The sequence below is a fragment of the Panicum virgatum genome, chromosome 3K (assembly GCF_016808335.1).
Source record: "Panicum virgatum strain AP13 chromosome 3K, P.virgatum_v5, whole genome shotgun sequence".
Lineage (NCBI taxonomy): Eukaryota > Viridiplantae > Streptophyta > Magnoliopsida > Poales > Poaceae > Panicum > Panicum virgatum.
The window spans coordinates 26,519,829-26,540,163 of NC_053138.1; the positions used below are offsets into that span (position 1 = coordinate 26,519,829).

General features: G+C 50.5%; 1 protein-coding gene across 1 annotated transcript; it reads right to left on the bottom strand.

Moving 5' to 3' along the window:
- Positions 1–2,786: 2,786 nt before the first annotated feature.
- LOC120701361 (protein NRT1/ PTR FAMILY 3.1-like) lies at positions 2,787–4,727 on the bottom strand. Its single transcript, XM_039985447.1, has 2 exons — positions 3,981–4,727; positions 2,787–3,804 (listed from the first exon to the last, which is right to left on the bottom strand). The coding sequence occupies exons 1-2, from the start codon at positions 4,553–4,555 to the stop codon at positions 2,883–2,885; spliced, it is 1,497 nt and encodes a 498-aa protein (XP_039841381.1). The 5' UTR covers positions 4,556–4,727; the 3' UTR covers positions 2,787–2,882.
- Between the last annotated feature and the right edge of the window lie 15,608 nt (positions 4,728–20,335).

A 20,335-nucleotide genomic window follows, 5' to 3' on the forward strand; every position in this document is an offset into this window, starting at 1 on the left:
CATCCCTACTGCCACAAATTTGGCAAGCCGTCATGAAGGCCTCTAGGCATGATTTGAAACCCGGCCCACGCTTGCTGAAGGTAGGCTGATAGACGTGTTCGAACATCTCGATGTCCGAAGCCAACATATACTTCTCCTCGTCAGAACCTTCGGGATCAGGAAAGCCAATCTTGGCGTAAAACCAGTATCCCAACCAGTTCCCCTCCCACTTGTTCTTATAAGCCGTCGAAAGCATAACCTTCTCTAGGCCAATCCTCTTGTTCGGCTTGCGAGGAACGAAGGTGCAACAGCCATTTTGAACCTCGCTAAGCTCAGCGTCCTCATCCACATACACCTTGCGAGGCTGGCAATGCAGCTGAAAAAGCCTACAAAAGGCATCCACGGACACTTCTCCTCTGAAGGTCCACACCACCCACAAAAACTTGGCCAAAGCAACAATCCCGTTCGGGGTGAAGTGGTGCAGCTTCACATTGAATGGCTCCAAAAGCTTCGGCACAAGTGGATCCATCGGAAGTCTAAGCCCCGCAGTAAAAAAGTCCTTAAAAACCACAACCTCGCCGGTCTTCGGTACAAGAATCACTTCCGCCCCTGGAGGACGACAAACACCTTCGGCGAAATAGCCTTTCAAAACGTAGAAGTCTATCGTGCTCTGAGAAACGACAGATGGCTCAGAAAGCAGAGTCTTATGTTTCTCCGGAGCCATAAGTTTTGAAACATCCGCGAACACCGCCGAAAGGCTCTCGCTGGACTGCTGCTGCTGAGGCGGCTGTGAAGCACTCGTCTCTACTTCGGGAGCTGGACCAGAGTCTGCACGAAGAACCGCCCTCTTAATGAATGCCATATCTACACCAAAATGAAGAAAGGCAAATTAGGAAAAAGGGTTCAAACGAACCTTCGATCAACCTCGCTGTTTGCATAGTGCGAGCCATGAACCACTAATCCACTTACACCGAGAAAAACGAGCGATCACGCACGAAAGCGGAACCTTCGGAAGAAGCGCTTTATAGTGGAAAGCGTCGAAGGTACAAAAAGCTTGAGAGGGCACAGGATTTACCCCCCCCCCTCCACTTATATAGGCGAGGGAAAGCAACAGTACCAACAGTAAAATCAAGGAGACGGCCGCCCAAGCGGCGCAATCGGAGCCTGACACGTACATCATCAAAACCGACCGTTGCAGCCGACGGTTCGGGAAACGTTTTTCCTCGGGAGCTTCCCGAAGGTTACACGCAATCTTCTTTTTTAACGTGGGTTCGGACCGTCGGCTTCGGACCTCACCCTCGAGGGGCTACTGTTGGGGATTGGACCTTCGGGTCAAGCCCCCACCCTCGGAAATGCTCCCTAACTCGTTTGCAGGGCTCCAACGAGAGGAAGGCAAGCATATCCGAAGGTGTCGGATGGTCACTCAGAAGCGCAAGCTCAAAGACCAGGACCTTCGGTGACGAAGGATATCAACTTCGGTTGGTTGAAGGTGACGAATGGCTGCTCAGAAGCGCAAGCTCAAAGACCAAGACCTTCGGTGACGAAGGATATCACCTTCGGTTGGCCGAAGGTGACGAATGGCTGCTCAGATGCACAAATTCGAAGACCAGAACCTTCGGGTAAAGGGGTCGCCTTCGAGAACGAAGGTGACGGCTGATCGCTCGTTTACGGAACCTTCAAGGCCGTGACCCCCGGAGCTCCCCGAAGGAAACGAAGACCTTCGCTTGGTGCAAGCGTGCGTGTAAAACGTGAATACGTGAGAAGGTTGGGTTTGTACACCTGAATACGTGAGAAGGTAGGAGTTGTACACCTCTAACCTTGTAATTTTACCCTGAAACCGGTTATAAGTGAGCTGTAAATGAGTTGGAAGGGGGCAATTTAGGAAAATCCGGCCGAAGACTAGGGGTATAAATAGCCCCATCTCTCCACAGTGTAAAGGGTTGAATTTTTCTAGTTATTACTGGAGAATTAAGTTCTTACTTTTATTGTCATTTTCATACTTTTCATGCTCTATGTTTGGGCATCGAAGCTAAGATCCCAACATACTGTGTGGCGTTCGAAATTTTGCCGATCGGGCAGCATCATGTCAGCAATCGTCGCCACAGCTACGCCCCCTTCAAGGACGAAGGACCTCTCTTCCCACCTCCAACTCCTCGACGAGAAGACGTGCATCGAGTACGACGACGGGGGCCATTCCGAGTCCTCCTTAACCTGCTGCTGGAACCGAGCCTCGCAGGAACTGTGGGGATCAGAAACACCTCGTAGTGCGGTGACACCATAGGATCGTACACGAGGCCGTAGTTGTCGTAGAAATCCTCCATCCCGGTGGACGGGTGCGGGGAGGGAGGCAAGCGCGCCCACTGCCGCGTGGCAGGGTTAACCAGCCGCCCGAAGTCGAGCAGGAGCAGGCCGTTGCAGTGGTCTATGATGTGCAGGTCCATGGCGTCGCGGGTGCCCAGGAAGTCGAGGCCGCCGGCGACCTGCTGGCGGCCTGGCGAGGGGCGGCGCGAGAAGAAACATGGGGGAGGGTGGAGGATCTGCCCGAGGCAGAAAAAGCCGTCGAGCCGGAGTGGGAGGAGGTCGGCGCGGAGCAGGCGTCGGGTGTCGATGATGGCGCACCAGGCTTTGCGCACACAGCGCGACGCGGCGAAGCCGCACGGCGCGAGGCGGCGGAAGACGTCGGTGAGCAGGTCGTCGGGTAGCAGATCCATCTTGCACACACGGTCGCAGGAGATCGATCCAACAGAATTAGGCTCGTGTTTATCTCCCCCATGACCGTGATGGCTTGCATGGCCATACGATCAAACAAAATTAGGCCAAGCCCTCTCGAAAGAAGATGAAAAACATTGGGTCAATATAAACACGGCAGCACTTGCGGTCCTGTGGGCCTGAGCGCGTCCACTCTAACAAATACTCCCTCCTCCGTTCTGTGACGCCCCAACCTGGCCGTGGCAGGGCTCAGCTAGCCATTGCTCCCCACGGCCGTCATGAGGCCCGTCGCCGGCGTCGACCTCGAACGATTTCAAGGTGTAGAAATGGAAGCACGCGATGTAATAAGCGAGATTGAGCACCAGGAGGAAGGTGACGAGCCAGTAGTAGTAGTCCAGCCTCCCCCGGTTGATGTTGTCCTGGAGCCACACCCCTCCGCTGGCGCTCTGCACCACCGCCACGAGCGCCGTGCCCAGGTAGTTCCCGAGGGAGTCGGCGAACCAGAAGAGCGCCGCCGCCGAGCTGCGCATGCTCTCCGGCGACTGGTCGTATAGGAACTCCATGTGGCCCACCGTCGAGAGCGCGTCGCTCACGCCGTGGAGCGCGTACTGCGGCACCAGCCAGAACACGCTGACGGGCACGACGGCGGCGGGCTTGTCCAGCAGGCCGTGCTCGGCGGCCGCGGCGCGCCGCCTTGCCTCCACGAGCGCGCCGGCCATGACGCCCAGGACGGAGACGGCGAGGCCGGCGCCCATGCGCTGGAAGTAGGTGATGCCCGACCGCCGCCCCGTGCAGCGGCGCGCGAGGGGCACGAGGGCGCGGTCGTAGAGCGCGAGGCTGGCGAGCATGGAGAGCGTGGTGAAGATGATCATGGTGGCCGGCGGGATCTGGAAGCTCGCGGTGAGGTGGCGGTCCATGGTGCGCGCCTGCTGGATGGCGAAGGTGAAGTTGTGCGACGCCGCGGCGATGAGCGTGATGCTGGCCGCCCACAGGGGCAGCATGCGGACGATGGATTTGAGCTCCTCCACGCGGTGCACCGTCGACACGCGCCACAGGTGCGGCTCGCCGGAGTCGGCGACGTCGCCCGTCGTCACCACGGCCGCTCGGTCCAATAACCTTCACGTGGGGCAGGCAAGTACCAGCAGGAATTAGTAATTCTGATCTCGGAGACGTCGTCGAGCCCAGCCAAAAATAAACAACGAACCACATGAGCAAATTGACGCACATCTGTCGATGCACATGGACCAACAAGACTCAACTAAGAAATAAAGCACAGTGGTAGATCAACTTGCCTTAGCTGATCGGTGTGCAGCAGCCTCCCGTCGGCGGCGATGGGGGCGTCGAGCTCCTTGTTGTGGTAGAGCAAGCCGGCGTCCTCCGGCACGTCCACCTTCCTCTTCCTGAAGGCGGCGACGAGGACCTGCAGCAGCCGCTTGAAGGGGCTTCCCTCGGGCTTCACCTTCACGTAGAGCGGGTACCCGGCCACGAACGACAGCACGGAGAGGAACATGGCGATGGCCGGGATCCCGAACCCCCATCCCCACCCCACGTTCTCCTGGATGTACACCACGATGGTGAGCGCCAGCAGCACGGCGAGCCCCATGCTGAAGAAGTAGAGGTTGAAGTAGCTCCACTTCTGCTCGCCGCCGGGGCGCCGGCCGAACTGGTCGGCGCCGAACGCCACCACGCAGGGCCGGATGCCGCCGCCGCCGAGCGCGGTGAGGAGCAGCGACAGGTACAGCATGGCGAGCTGCCCGCCGCATGCGCGCTGGCACGACGGGGGCGCCGCCGCCGTGGCAGAGGCGGCGGCGGCGCACGGCGCGGGGCGGAGCGCCGGGGCTAGCGCGGCCGCGACGAGGCCCAGCATGCCGAGCTGGTACAGCGCGCCGCCGCCCGCGATGGTCCAGAAGCGGCCGGCGCAGGAGTCGGCGACGATGGCGCCCAGGACCGGCGTGAAGGCCGCCGTGCCGTTGAAGTTGGTGAGCAGGTTGGAGGCCTCCGCGAGCGGCAGGTGCAGCTGCTGTGCGTGAGGTACGTGATCAGGTTGGCGTTGAAGCCGGCCGTGGCGAAGCGGTCGCAGATCTCGTTCGCTGCAGGAAAACACTGATCGAACTGCGATTCTACCGAGGAAAACTGATCAGAGTGCCGTGACTGCACGCACCTAGTATGAAGGGCATTGTCTTGAAGCCGCCCTGCTTCGTCTTCCTAGGCGACCCATCCTCGTCGGCCGGCGCCGCAGCCGCCATGGCCTCCGTCCTTGCTCCTTGCTGCCGTACCAGATTAGCTAGCTACGGATACTGAGATACACTGTATACGAAACCGAAGTGGCAGTAGAGTTGCTATTGCCGGTCGAGTGCTGCCCTCCCTGCAGACTGGGTCAAGTGGGCAGTGTAATCTAGTCCGCGACGGCGCAGGATTCGGTGGCCGGCGAACTAACCCAGCGTGCGAACAGCGCGGCGGGCACAAGAGACAGAGACAATCAGACAAGCGAGCGAACGGTGCAGTTCAGATGCGCGCAGTCAAATTATCACATAAGATCCAATAATTATTTTTCTATTCCAAAATAATTTTTTTATTACTGGAACAATGGTTATTGTTCGTGCAATAAATAAAAATTATTTTAAAATTTTTGTTCCGAAACAAATTTGACTAAATTACACATGTGAGATTCTACCTATAAGTGCCTTTTTCACTCGAATTTGCACGCACACGCCGAGTCCGATTCCTGTGCATCAGTTGCAGTAGCAACAACAGCTCAGTAGTCCTCGATTGAGGGTTGTGTTTGGTTAGGGATGGAAACTTTTTGCAACTTTTACCACTAATTAGAGATATTAAATTAAATCTAATTACAAAAGCACCTCCACAATCATGGGTACTGTAGCAATTTTATACCTAATGAGACCTTTGACCACATTATTTGACGATGATTAGAGCATGGTCACTGTAGCATTACTGTATCTAATCATGTATTAATTAGACTCATTAGATTCAGCTCGCAAAGTTGCATCCATCTCTAAAAAGATTTTACAAATAGACTACATTTAGTATTCCATACATACAAAATTCTCTTTCTGCGAAATTTTTACTGTTACAACCAAACACGGCGAAGAGGTGAATCATTGTTCATCACTGTGCGGTACTATAGCAGTCCTATACACCGGGTAGTGTTCATATTTGTAGCACTTGATCTGCCCGGCTCATCTAGGAAACCAACGGTTCAAGTTGGGAATGATTGATAAGGGGGAGGCTAATTTACGGTCGCCCGTCAGTTGCGGTCTCGATTTTCCGACCGTGTGTTTTTCCTTTTTAGTAACTTTTTGTCGTTTTTTGGAGAAAAAATTTTTCAGGAAAAATTTTTGAGAGAGGAAAAATTTTGGTGACGAAAAATTTGAAAGAGAAATTTTGAGAAACGCACTGAAAATTTTGCAAGAGAAAACTTTTGCATCCAAAATCACAAAACTCGGGCAAAAAAATTGTTATAAAAAATTTTCCATCAGAAAAAGAAAACAAAAGGAAAAAAATCGAAAACAAAAAACTTGGATAAAAAATTTTGTTAAAAATGTTTCCATCAGATAAATAAAAAAACAATTGGCGACCGTTGCTGCTGCTTGACGGATCCGCGGCGGCGCTGGGAGAGCAGGGGCTCTGAGGGGGGCGACGCCGTCACCGCTGAAGGCCATCGCGCCACCGGCCGGGGAAGCCGGCCCCCGCCGGCGCCTCCACCACTGGAGAGAGAGGGAGGGAGAGATGGATGGAGAAAGAGACACAGGGTGAGAGATAGAGGGTCATCGCCGCCAGACCTTCCCCGTCGTCGGACAGCCGCGCCGCTCCCCCGACAGGCGGAGGTCGTCGCTGCGCAACTCGCCCTGGGGCGCGGAGCTCTCCGGAGTCACCTGCAGTCGAGCGAGATCTGGAGAAGGAAAGAAGAAAGAGAGTGCTATGATCCTAGCACGTCCTAGCGCGCACGTTTTTAAAAAAATTGGTATGTATGGAGTGCTAAATAAAATCTATTTGCAAAAATTTTTTAGGAATGAGTGTAACTTTTCGCGACGAACCTAGTGACGGTAATTAATCGATGATTAGCTACAGTGATGCTACAGTATCATCCTCAAATCACACGGCCAAAGATCTCATTAGATCCTTCAAAGTTCCTAGTACAGGGATTTTGGAGTTGGTTTTATAAATTGATTTTATTTGGCACCGTAATTAACTGTCAAATTTCCTAACACTCTCTAGCGCGGGAACCAAATAGGGCCAAGAATCACGTGGTCGTGGGCCCCTCCATGTGGTCGTCGACCGTCAGTTCGGTTGGATGCGGGCGATTGTAAACTCAATATTGGGGATTGATCACCTGATTACCAGATCATAGACGTCGACGAACCTCAAAACATGTACTGTTCGGACAGGGCGAGATCGGTGACAGATAGGATAAGATGCAGAAGACCAGCTCAATCGAGCCACAAACCTTTCTCTGGGACCGATCCCACTTACCAACTCTGCGTCATACTCAGGCGGCAATAAAAGAATGCTCATGTTGTAGCAGATCATACAAAAGGTCGAAGAAAAAAAAATAGATGTCCAAAGATCCTTTCACGACTCGTAAAAAAAAATTGGAAGCCTAAATATCATTTCACGACTCGTTTGTCCTCGGCATCGGATTGCAGCGTGCGAGATGGATACCTTTTCTTTTAGAAAAAAAATCTAATTTACACTCTTAAACTATCATAAAAATTCGATTTTCAATCTTCAACTACAAAACTAGATAACATAGGCCATCCAACTGGTAAAATCGGAAAAATTTGGCCCTTGGATGATTTCGAAGGTGGTTTTATATTTTTCTAAAAAATATAAAAATACTAATTAAATCTAAAAAATTAAAACTAATTCATTTTAAATCAGAAAAATATGAAACTAGTATAAAAAATTTTCAAAAAATTTAACTATATACTATTGCTCTATTTAAATTTTAGTTATTAAAAAATAATAGACATAACTACGAGCAACCAAATATTATGAACATAATTATATCTAAATAACTAACAAGTATCATGCCAATAGATAGGTTATATTTTTAGAAAACTTTTGATACCATCTCATATTTTTATTTAAAATGGATTACTTATAAATTATTTTAGTTTAAATCAAACTATTTTTAATTCTTAAAAAATGGAAACCATCTTCGAAACCATCGAGGGACCAAATTTGTCCGGTTTTAGTAGGTGGATGTCCTTTGTTATCCGATTTCGTAGATGAAGATTAAAAATTAAATTTTTGTAATAGTTTGAGAACGTAAAATGGACTTTTCCCTTTCTTCTATAATACAGTGGAGAACCCGTTGTTCGTACAGGGCTGGGTACATTCTATCCTCCTTGTCCGCTCTGGATTCCTGTGAACTTGTGGGAGTACTACTCGTCTACTCAGCTTCGTTGGCAGATAGTAGAGTTCGTCAGCAAAGTCAACTTGCAGTTGTGTGTCCAGCATGGCAGCAGCATCCCCACACCGTTTCACCAGGCCATCACTCATGCAGATCACGACGCATCAGGCTGGCAGCACTGGCATTGCCTTCTCGAGGTATAGAGTCCGTTTGGTTGCGGTTGTAAAAATTTTGAAAAGTCATCTTTCTACATTTGAAGTACTAAACATAGATTAATCACAAAAATAATTACAGAACTCGTCTGTAAATCGCGAGACGAATCTAATGAGTCTAATTAATCTGTCATTAAAGGTTATTTACTGTAGCATTACTGTAGCAATTTAGCATCTAATTACAGCATAATTAGGTTCATTAGATTCGTCTCGCGATTTACAGTCAGCAGTCACAATGCGTTTTTTATTTCGTCTAGATTTAAGTCTCCATGCAGGTGCCGGAATTTTTTTTTGGAATTTTGATTTTTGCATCTAAACACAGGCCAGTTAACTTGCTGAAAAGTACAGGGGCACCATCAGGGACCCCTGTGACAGCTAAAGGCCGGATTATAATACTGGTTTCTGCACTATTTAAGTCAAGAGCGGCTGAGTAGATCGATGATATAATCTGGTACTGCAGCCAAACCGTACACTCAGAAGTCATGGTACACTCAGGCCGATCACACCCCATATGTTTCATATGGTATCTTAGCTTCCTAGATACTCAAACAGGGAGTACGAACAGTATGAAAATGGTAATGAAGGTAGACACTTAATTCTCCAGCAATAACTAGAAAATTCAATCATTTACACTGTGGAGAGATGGGGCTATTTATACCCCTGGCCCTCGGCCAGGTTTTCCTAAATTGCGCCCTTCCAACTCATTTACAGCTCAATTACAACCGGTTTTGGGGTAAAATTACCAGGTTAAAGGTGTACAAATTCGACCTTCTCACGCATTTAGGGTACAAACCCAACCTTCTCACGTATTCACGTTTTGCACGCACGTTTTACACGCACGCTTGCAAACAGCGAGGCTAATCGAAGGTTTGTTTGAACCCTTTTTTCTAATATGCATTTCTTCGTTTTCATGTAGATATGGCATTTATTAAGAGGGCGGTTCTCCGCGTAGACTCTGATCCCGTTGAACACCCCGAAGGATCCGAGGCTTCGCGTCCGGCAGTCCAACAAGAACAGGCCAGCGGAAGTCTGTCTGGGGTTTCAGCGAGTGTTTCCGACCTGATGGGTCCTGAGAAGCGTAAGACCTTGCTCTTCGAGCCATTTGTCGTCTCTCAGAGTACGATCGATTTCTATGTTTCGAAAGGATATTTTCCCGAGGGGGTGTGTCGACCTCCAGGCCCGGAGGTTTTTCCGGTGCCTCAGACTGGAGAGGTGGTTGTTTTTAAGAATTTTTTTACCGCTGGGTTGCGCATTCCTATGGATCCTGTAGTTCCCAAGCTACTGGAGCCATTCAACGTGAAGCTTCACCATTTCACCCCGAACGGGATAGCAGCGTTGTCAAAATTTTTGTGGGTTGTGAGGACGTTCGGAGGTGGGGTGTCCGTTGATGCCTTTTGTAGGCTGTTTCAGTTACACTGTCAGCCTCGAAAGATTTTTGTGGATGATGATGATGAAGAGAGTGAGGTGCAGAATGGGTGTTGCACCTTCGTCCCTCGCAAGACCAACAAGAAGACAGGCTTGACGAAGGTTGTGCTTGCCGCAGCCCAGTGAAACAAATGGGAGGGGAACTGGCTAGGGTACTGGTTTTATGCCAAAATCGGTTTTCCGGATCCCGAGGGTTCAAGTGAGGAGAAATATCTGTTAGCTTCGAATATCGAGGTGTTCGATCACACTTATCAACCTGCGTACAACAAGCGTGCGCCGGGCTTTAAGCCGTGTGTGGAAGCCTTCATGACAGCTTGCCAGGTTTGCAGTGGTAGAGATGTGGTGGAAGAGTTTTTGGCCGCGGGGATTTGGCCTTTGTCCGCTGGTTGGGCTCCACGAGGGTTCGAGCGGAACCGTTTTGCTGGGATGGAGTATGACTTGACCTCTCCAGTTTTTGGGCTTCGGAGGCCCGAGGGTTCGAGCGATGAGGTGATTGTTGCTGAGTTGGAGCGGGAGGCCTCGGAAATCGTGGGGCCTTGGAACAAGAAGGAATATCTTTCCTTGGTCGAGATTTGCAAGAGGAACCTTCGTTTGAACAGATGTTTGGAGGAGATGGGCGTGGAGTACGGCCTTCGGCCGTTGCTTGCGGGTGCAGTTCCGAGGATGACGCCTCCGGGCAATGTTGGCTCCGAAGTGGCGTCGAAGAAGTCCAAGGGCAAGGCTAAAAAAGAGGTGGTGGGGACTTCTGGCGAAGGTGACGGGGGTGGTGGTCGGGGTCACGGAAGGGGGAGGAAGCCTTCGAGCTCGAAGTCTTCGGTTGCGAGGACCGAGAGCGCTAAGAGGAAGGCGCGAGATGAGGAGGTTTCTTCGGGGGATAGTGGTACGCCCTCCTTTATGGAAGAGCTCATGGGGACGGTGGGCGGGGAGATTGTAGTTCCCGAGGGGAGGCTTTTTAGATCCTGTTATGATCTTAGCGATGAGTACGGGACCATGTTTTTTGGTTCCGGCCGTCGGGTTGAGGTGGCAAGGGCACTGATTAACCTTTATTGTCCCCCCGAAGGTATAACGAAACGTCAGAGGATCCAGAGTCTCGTTAAGACTGGCGCCAAGCCTTCGAACATTCCGAAGTCGGCTGAGCCGAGACCCACGGGGCCTGCGGCCGGTGCTCCGAAGGCTCCGGCGCCGGTGTCGGCGGCCGCCATTCCTACCCCTTCGGCTGGCGTCGAGGAGGGGGAGGTTTTGGTTGGTGAGACGCTGCTCTCTCTTAGGGGCGGGGATATCCCGGGTGGGTCCTCGGCTCCACCTGCGGACAATGAGCTGGCGATGCTGGAGGGGTTGAACTTCGACGAACCTGGTAAGCTTCGTAACTTTGTTTCGCGTGGGCGCTTGGTTTGTTTGAGACCTCAGGGCTCCCTTTTTGTTGTCTTTGCAGTTGTGTCTGCGTCGATGCAGCAACTTTTGGCCGTGATGCATGGGCCTGGCACGTCCGGTGGTCTCCCTCCTGAAAAGGGTAAGGCGGGGCCTGACTGCGTTTGGCCTTTGTTCAATTTTTTGTGTCCCCGAAGGTGATTTTGTGTTTGATTCAGAGTTTATTGCAGCCGTGGCAGAAACATCCACCTCCGATGCTGCCTTCATCGTTGCTGACTTGAGCAAGAAGCTTGCCCAGGCTAGCTGTATTTTGATGCAGAAAGACAAGGCGGATGTGGACCTTCGGGTCAAGAGCGCCACTGAGAGATTGAGTCTGGCGGACAAACTGCAGCGGGCTGAGGCAGAAGTTATTGCTCTGAAGGACGAAAACAAGCAAATGAAGGCCAAGTGTTCGAAGCTGGAGACAACTGCTTCGGACAATGAGAAGGTTCTATAGAGCCTTCGGAAGACTGTGGAAAGGGATGCGAACGAGAAGGCTGCACTCAAGGGAAGGATCGCCGAATTGGAGAAGGTTCACGCTAAAGTGGGTGAGCTCGAGCAAGTCTTGGCTGAGGTCGCTTCGCGAGCTGAGGTAGTGTACCAAGAGTACAAGAAGGCTCTTGCTGCTCTCGGAGCCGAGCCTCTGCCCTTGCCTGAGCCTGCCGAGGGTTCTCAGGTTATCCTTTAGCTTCTGGACTGGTTGCTGTCGGAGTTTGAGGGGCTCGGGGAGGTGATGAGCGTTGCGAACGATAACGCGGCGTCCGTCTCCTTCGAGGGGCTTGTAGGGAACCTTCTCCGCGCCGGTGCCGTCAACCTCTCTAAACTCGGAGGGGGCTTTCAGTACGTCCCCTATGAGGGTTTGTCCGAGGAGGTTAACAGGATTCAGGATGTCAAGATTTCATACTTCGAGCGTTTCTGGGAACCTTCGGGCAAGGTCGTTGTTCGGACCCTCGCGGCTGCTGCGACAGTGGTAAGCTTTTCTTTCGGCTGGCTCTGTGTTTTTTGGTTTTTTGCTTTCTTGTGGTAAAACTTTGTTATTTGTGCAGGAATTAAATCCTGATCAACCTTCTGGGGTCTGTGGTACGCCTGAGGCTAGCGGGTCTCCTTCGGGACACGACGCGGACGGAATGCCGAGGGCTCAGATGTAAAGATTAGCTTGTAGGGATTTGTTTTGGGAGCTTTAGAATTTGTTTGCAAATATTTCCATACTACAGGATGCGAACAACTCTAAGGTATCGATGAGCTGGGAGGCTTTCAGCCTTTCTCGTCCCGGATGCAGCGTTGCAGAATACTTATGCTAGTCCGGTCGTGATTCATTGTAACCTCTTTTTCTGTTTCGTCCGAAAGTGACCTTCGCGATGCTTCTCGACGTGTATGTATTCTCGCGATTGCCTTTCCCGGGGCTTCTTATTGCGCATCCTTCGGGCTTCCTCTCTGTGTGCATCCTTCGAGATGCCTTTGTGTGGGCATCCTTCGAGATGACTCTTTGAATGCATCCTTCGAGGTGTTGTACGTGTGTGTATACTTCGGGGTGTTTTGATGTGTGCATCCGTCGAGGTGCCTTGTTATGTGCATCCTTCAAGGTGCTGTGTTTTGTGCATCCTTCGATGTGCCTAGTTGTGGGATGTGCGAGCTGTCTTAATAAAATGTCTCTGCCCTTTCTGGTACATTCCTCCCGGAGGTTTGTTAGGTAATGTGGGACTGGGCGACACGCGAGGTTTTTGTTTTTGGAGAAAAACGTCTCCCCCCTTGCCAGCGTGTTGTCCCAGGGGATCTTTTCGAAGGTTGCTTTTTGCAGGGGCAAGTTCCCTTCGGTAAAAATTGGTCGGCTTGTGTTGGTTGCTGGACGTGTCCTTCGAGAAGTTGTTGTCGTCAGAGGGACGCTTGTTAGGGTTGTGTTTCTTTGAAAAACATCTCCCCCCTTCCTAACGAATCGGCACTAATAGATAATTTGTTTACTAATCGAGGCAACGCGCGGAAATTTTCTATTTTGGGGAAAAACATCTCCCCCCTTTCTTGCGCGCTGTTCTTCGAGGGGTTTTGTTCTTTTTGTTTCAGGTACATCGAATGATTGGTGCCGAGGGTTCAGATGAAAAAATGTCTCCCCCCTTTCTGGCATCCATCTTTCGATTCTTCCGAGGTTATTTTTGGTTCGGACCTTTTGAAAGGTCGAGGCCCCTTGGCTTTCGTTTTGCACTTTTTGTTTCTTTTGTGCCTAAGGTTTTTTGGTTCAGACCTTTTTGAAAGGTCGAAGCCCCTTCGCGCGCGTTTTTCACTTTTTGTGCCTTTTGTGCCGAAGGTTTTTTGGTTCGGACCTTTTGAAAGGTCGGAGCCCCTTGGCATTCGTTTTGCACTTATTGTGCTTTTTGTGCCGAAGGTTTTTTGGTTCGGACCTTTTGAAAGGTCAAAGCCCCTTGGCGTTCGTTTTGCACTTTTTGTGCCAAAGGTTTTTTGGTTCGGACCTTTTGAAAGGTCGAAGCCCCTTGGCGTTTGTTTTGCACATATTGTGCCTTTTGTACCGAAGGTTTTTTGGTTCGGGCCTTTTGAAAGGTCGAAGCCCCTTGGCGTTTGTTTTGCACTTATTGTGTCTTTTGTGCCGAAGGTTTTTTGGTTCGGGCCTTTTGAAAGGTCGAAGCCCCTTGGCGTTTGTTTTGCACTTATTGTGCCTTTTGTGCCGAAGGTTTTTTGGTTCGGGCCTTTTGAAAGGTCGAAGCCCCTTGGCGTTCGTTTTAATAAATATGCAAAGTTTGCGGATTCTGCATGCTTTGCTAACTTACTGTCTTATGCAGCATGTAGATGCTGGCCGAAGCTTGCCATTTGGGCTGCTTAGGCGAAGGTGACCGTTTGTTAGGGGGAATTCATTGCATTGAAATAGTTTACAATGGGTCCGTCTCGTCAAAAACCTCACCTCCGATGTGGAGTTTCCCCCTGTGAGGAAAAGAGTACGGCCCTTTTATAATATGAAAAGAACTGAAAATATCTGCGAAGGTTCGCAATCGCTTATAGCTTCGCGATGCGGCCTTTTTACAAGCTTAAATGTAGTACTTTTTAAGGTTGTCCGCATTCCAAGGATGTTGCAGCTCATTGCCTTCGGCGTCGGACAGGTGATATGACCCTGGCCTGTTGCTCTTGATTACTAGGAATGGCCCTTCCCACTTGGATTGAAGTTTGCCGGAGGTTTCGGCATTTGGCTTTCTTTTTAGGAACCAGTCTCCGACTGTGATGCTCTTTTTCACTACCTTCTTGTCCCTCCACTTCGTGGTTTCTTGTTGATATTTTTCTAGGTTTTCCGAGGCTTGTAGGATGTCTAGCTCCATGAGGTCTTTGTCATCCGAGGGGATGGCCTCAACTTGGTGGGTGACCCTTAGGCTTCGGTTTTTGAGCTCCTCTGGTGTCATTGCTTCGGCACCGTAGAGTAGCCTGAATGGGGTGAACTTGGTTGTTCTTGATTCTAAGGTGTTGTGGGACCAGATGACCTTCGGGAGTTCATCGGCCCATTTGCCCTTTTTCTGATCAAACAGGCACTTTTTGATGATGCCGAAGATGATGACGTTGGCCCTTTCAACGGCCCCGTTGGATTGCGGGTGGTACACCGAGGCAAAGATTACCTTCGTGCCCACACTGTAGCAGAATTCTCTGAAGGGCTGTGAATCAAATTGTTTGCCGTTGTCGACAGTGATCTCCCTTGGGACCCCGAACCTGCAAATGATGTTCTGCCAGAAGAATTTTCTGATTGTTTCTGATGTGGTGTTGATGAGTGGCTTGGCCTCGATCCACTTTGTGAAATACTCAACAGCAACTGCTGCGTACTTGTAATTGCCCTGAGCTGTGGGTAGAGGTCCAACTAGGTCAATTCCCCATCTTTGAAGAGGCCAGATCGGAGGTATCAGCTGAGTTGACTCCGAAGGTTTAGAGGACTTCAGGCGCATCATTTGGCATGCTTGGCATGTTTTCACTATGTGCTGAGCGTCCTTCAGCGCCATTGGCTAGAAGAATCCTTACCTAAAGGCTTTGGAGACAAGTTGTCTGAAGCCAATGTGGGATCCACAAAACCCGGAGTGAATTTCCTTGAGGAGCTCGATTCCTTCGGTTGTCGAGATGCACTTTAACCATGGGCTGGTGACGCCTGACTTGAACAACTCTCACTCGGAGATGATATAGCCCCACGCTCTCTGGAACATTTTCTTCTCCTCTCTCTCTCTCTCTCATTTGGCAGCTCGATGTTTCCCCGAAGGTACTCCATTATGGGTGTTCTCCAGTCTTCGGCTGAGATGACTGAAACTTGTTTTTCCTTTTTTGGCTTAACCGAAGGTTCTGTGATTTCTTCGAAAAATACATCCAAGGGTAATTGTTCCTTTCTAGATGCTGCTTTTGCCAGTTTGTCAGCTTCGTCGTTCATATGCCTCGGGATATGGACGATGTCGAAGCCCTTGAAATGTTTCTCCATGGCTCTGACGGCATCGAGGTACTCGATGAGTTCTGGTTTTCTTGCCTCTGCGTCTTTTTCAATAGGGTCTCTAACAACCTTCGAATATGTTCTGACTATGAAGTTTTGATGGCCGAGGGCTTTCATTTTGCGAAGGCCCAGGAGCAAAGCTTCATACTCGGTGGTGTTGTTGGTTGATGATTCGAGGTAGCCGAAGTTTAGGCGTGCCGCATATCTTGTTTTTGCTCCCGAAGGAGATTGTATGATTGCAGCAATACCCGCTCCTTCGTTGCACCAGGCCCCGTCGCAGTGCACGATCCAGATTTCAGCCGAAGGTTCCTCCTTGAAGATTGGGGATGTCCAATCGGCAATGAAGAATGCCAATACTTGTGACTTGATGGTTGTTCTTCTCTCGAAGTCTATGTAGAACTCAGAGAGTTCCGAAGCCCATTTAGCAATTCTGGCTGAGGCCTCTCTGTTGTTGAACAAGTCATGCAGAGGTTGATCTGTAACTACGATTATCTTGTGAGCTTCGAAGTAGTGTCGAAGCTTCCGAGCAGACATGACTACTGCATATGCAATTTTCTCTAGCTCTGAGTACAGGAGCTTTGAGCCAGCAAGAGCTTCGGATACGAAGTAAACTGGTAGCTGCTTCTTCTTTCCCTCTGTTTCTCTCTCGAGCACGAGCGCTACACTAATCGCAGAGTAGGATGCCGCGATGTATAGGAGCAACACATCCTTCGGGTCAGGTGAGGTCATTTTGACCATGTTCTGGAGATGGTTTTTGAGTGCCTGAAGGGCTTCGCTTTGCTCGAGGCCCCACTCGAATTTGTTTGCATTGCGAAGAACCTTGAGGAATGGCAGGCTTCGGTCAGCAGAGCGAGGGATAAATCTGTTTAGGGCCGCTATCCGCCCTGTGAGCTTCTGTATGTCCCTGATGGACTTGGGCTCCTCCATGTTCCAGAGAGACTTTACTTTGTCAGGATTTGCTTCGATGCCTTTGGTGGACACGAGGCATCCTAGCACCTTTCCTTTGTGAACTCCGAAGATGCACTTGCTGGGGTTCAAGGACATGCCTGCTTTTCTTAGGCTTGCAAAGGTTTCAGCCAGGTCTACCACATGGTTACCTCTTATTGAACTGGTTACTACAATATCATCAACGTAAGCCAGGATGTTTCTTCTGAGTTGGTGTACCAGGACCACCGAAGACATTCTTGAAAAAGATTGTCTTGCATTTTTCAATCCTTCGGGCATCCTCACGAAGCAGTAGGTGCCGAAGGGGGTTATGAAGCTTGTTTTTTCTTCGTCTTCTTTCCTCATCCAAATCTGATGGTATCCGGAGAAACAATCCAGCAGAGACATCAGTTGACTGTTTGCCGCATCATCGACGACTCTGTCGATTCTTGGCAGCGGGAAGTCATCCTTCGGGCAGGCTTTATTGAGGTCAGTGAAATCGATGCACATGCGCCACTTGCCATTCTTCTTTTTGACCGGCACGGTGTTTGCCAGCCATGTTGGGTATTTGACTTCTCGAATAACATTTGCATCTTGTAGTCTCTGGACTTCGGCCTTGACTGCTGCGACTTTTTCATCTGCCATTTTGCGAAGCTTCTGCTTCTTTGGCTTGATGTTTGGGTTGATATCCAAGCGATGCTCAATGATATTTCTGCTGAAGCCCCGTAGGTCGCTGGCGGACCATGTAAAAATATCTTGATTCTTGCGGAGGAACTCAAGAAGCTCTTTTTCTTCCTCGGGCTCGAGGGTTGCATTGATGGTTACCATTTTGTCGGGTAGATGTACGTCAAGAGGGACTTTCTTGACTTCGCAGTCTTCCTCGAAGGTTGCTTTCTCATCGTCTCTCTGCTGCTCTTTGAATGTAGCAGACTTAGATTCGGTCCGAAGGTTGTGGACATTTTTCTGGCAAGGGTGTATCCCCGCTCTATGTCCCGCGCAAGCTGCTGGTCCGCGCGGACGGTGATGACCCCCGCGGGAGCTGGAATCTTCATGCACAAGTACAATTGATGAACGATAGCTTCGAACTTGTTGATTGTCCCCCTTCCTAGGATTGCGCGGTATGGGTAGGGCATCTCTACCACATCGAAGGTGATGTGCTCTATTCTTGCGCTGGCCGTGTCTCCGAAGGACACAGCGAGTGACAGTTTGCCGATTGCGTTCACTTTCTTTCCTCCGAAGCCCATTAAAGGGATATCCGAAGGCTGAAGCAGGCTTCGGTCGATGCCCATCTTGTCGAAGGTGTCGGAGAAGATGATGTCTGCTGAGCTGCCAGTGTCAACTAGTATCTTGTCAATCCTCCAGCCCTGAATGTTTGCCTCGATCACAAGAGCATCTATGTGTGGGTAGCTGATGATGTTGACATCTTCTTCGGAGAAGGTGATCGGAGAGTGTGACCACTGGGTTATCTTGGTTGGACCTTCGGAGACGATGCAATGGTCTTGCCTGATGTAGTCTCTGTGCTGTCTCTTGTTTTCGAAGTCCAGGGTGGATCCTCCGGAGATGGGCATGATCATCCCGAAGGTTGGTAGTGCCTCGGGTTGACTATTTGTGGTTTGGTTTTCTTGTTTTGGTGGGTGGGATGGGGGCGGTGGTAGCTGCTCTTGTGTTGGTTGAGCTTGGGTGGTGGGTTGACTGGGTTGTGTTTGCGGGTTTGGCTGCAGCTGCCAGTTGTAGTTGAACATGGGTAGGCGGTATGCTTGGGTAAATGGGGGGTGGAACGAACGAAGGTTGTGTGTACTGCATTTGTTGAGGAGCTTGTGGAGTCTGAGGCCATGTAGTGTGCCCAACTAGCTTGGCTTTTTTCTCGGACTCCATTCTGTTAAGGGTCTTCTTCTTCTCCGGGCATTGGTTTGTTCTATGGTCGGAGTCAGACCTGTGGAAGTGACAGAAGAATTTTTTGGGCTCACGCGAAGGTCCACGACCTCGGCCCCTTCCTCTGCCGCGACCTCTGCCTCGTGCTCCGGACGAAGGTTGCTTGTCATTTGAGTGTTGAGGTTCCGACACTGGTGGTATCATGAAGGGATCGAAGGTTAGCTGTTCCTCATCATCTTGTGAGGGTTCCACAGGTAAAATGAGTTGCTGAGCTGGCTATTTCTCTTGCAGCCATGTTTGCTGATTGTATTTTTCTGCCTGACGCATGATTCTTCTTTGCTCTACCCTTCTGCGGTGGTCAGCGTCTGACTTCGTGTATTTCTCTGCTTCTGTGTAGAGCTCCTCCAGGGTCCTCGGGGGCTCTCTTGTGAGATGAGAAGCAAGCTGGCCAGGCAGGAGACCTTCGATGCATTTCTCGATCGCATCTTTCTCTGGGAAGTTTGGTATTTGAGCCTTCTTCTGAACGAACCTCCGGAAATAGTCATAGAGAGGCTCACGGTCGTGCTGTGGAAGTCTTGAAGTCCTTCACAGTGTTGGTGTTTAGCCTTCTAAATCCCTGGAAGTCCTGGAGGAGCCTTCCTTTCAGCTGATACCAGTTATTGATTGATTGTGGGGGAAGGTATGAGTACCAGTTGGCCACAGAACCTTCGCAAGCCATGACGAAGGACTTGGCCATGGTTGAGTCGTCACCTCCGGCTGAAGCGATGGTTTCTTCGTAGACCATGAGGAACTGGGTTGGATCAGTTGTTGCATTGTACTTGGGGAGCTGTGTAGACTTGTAGCCGAGCGGCCATGAAGTTCGCTGCAGAGCGACTGAGAGTGGTGAGGTTGAGTCATGGGAGGTTGACCGGTGGTGGCCTTCGGTCTTCATTGTGAGTGAAGGTTGTCTGGTGGATGATGCGGTTTTCTTGTTGGACGGAACCTTCGGGCATTTCTTGGTATGCCCTCTGCAAATTCTCAACTTCCGCCTCCATTTCTGCTAGTTTGCGCCTGGCCTCGGCTAGCTTGTTTGCCTGGTCCAGTGCCCTCTTTTTGGTGCCAAGCTGAGCTTCGATGTTCCTTTTCTTCATTTCAAGGGCCTTGAGCTTGAGTGCTGTTTCTGTGAGCTCCGCGGATTGGTTTTGATGAGCTTCGGTGTTTTCGGTGTCATCAACCAGATCTCCATGAAGAACAGCTTCGTTGTTGGTGTCTTCAATTCGTGTGTTGGCTTCGTGCTGCTCGTGCTGCTCAGTGGTGTTGCTTGTGGTGCCGGCGAAGGCTTTCTTCTTCGCTAGGGCCATCGAAGGTTGTTTTTCGAGCTGGAACGGTGGGCGCCGCTGTTGGGATCTCAGCTTCTTAGATACCCAAACAGGGAGCATGAACAGTATGAAAATGTCAATGAAGGTAGGCACTTAATTCTCCAGCAATAACCAGAAAATTCAACCCTTTACACTGTGGAGAGAGGGGGCTATTTATACCCCTAGCCCTCGGCCAGGTTTTCCTAAATTGCCCCCTTCCAACTCATTTACAGCTCACTTACAACCGGTTTTGGGGTAAAATTACCAAGTTAAAGGTGTACAAATCCGACCTTCTCACGTATTCAGGTGTACAAACCCGACCTTCTCACGTATTCACGTTTTACACGCACGCTTGCATCAAACGAAGGTCTTCGTTTCCTTCGGGAAGCTCCAGAGGTCACGGCCCTGAGGGTTCCGTCAACGAGCGATCAGCCGTCACCTTCGTTCCCGAAGGCGATCCCCTTACCCGAAGGTCCTGGTTTTCGAGCTTGTGCTTCTGAGTAGCCATTCGTCACCTTCGGCCGCCCGAAGGTGAGATCATTCATTCACCGAAGGTCTTGGTCTTTGAACTTGTGCTTCTGAGTGACCATTTGTCACCTTCGGCCTCCCGAAGGTGAGATCATTCATTCACCGAAGGTTT

What these genes read in the sequence shown, in the direction of transcription:
- LOC120701361 (XM_039985447.1), bottom strand. Translation starts at nt 4,555, where the DNA reads ATGCTGGGCCTCGTCGCGGCCGCGCTAGCCCCGGCGCTCCGCCCCGCG. An exon ending in CTGCACACCGATCAGCTAAG is followed by an intron (nt 3,805 to 3,980) that starts GCAAGTTGATCT and finishes CCCCACGTGAAG; the next exon opens with GTTATTGGACCGAGCGGCCG.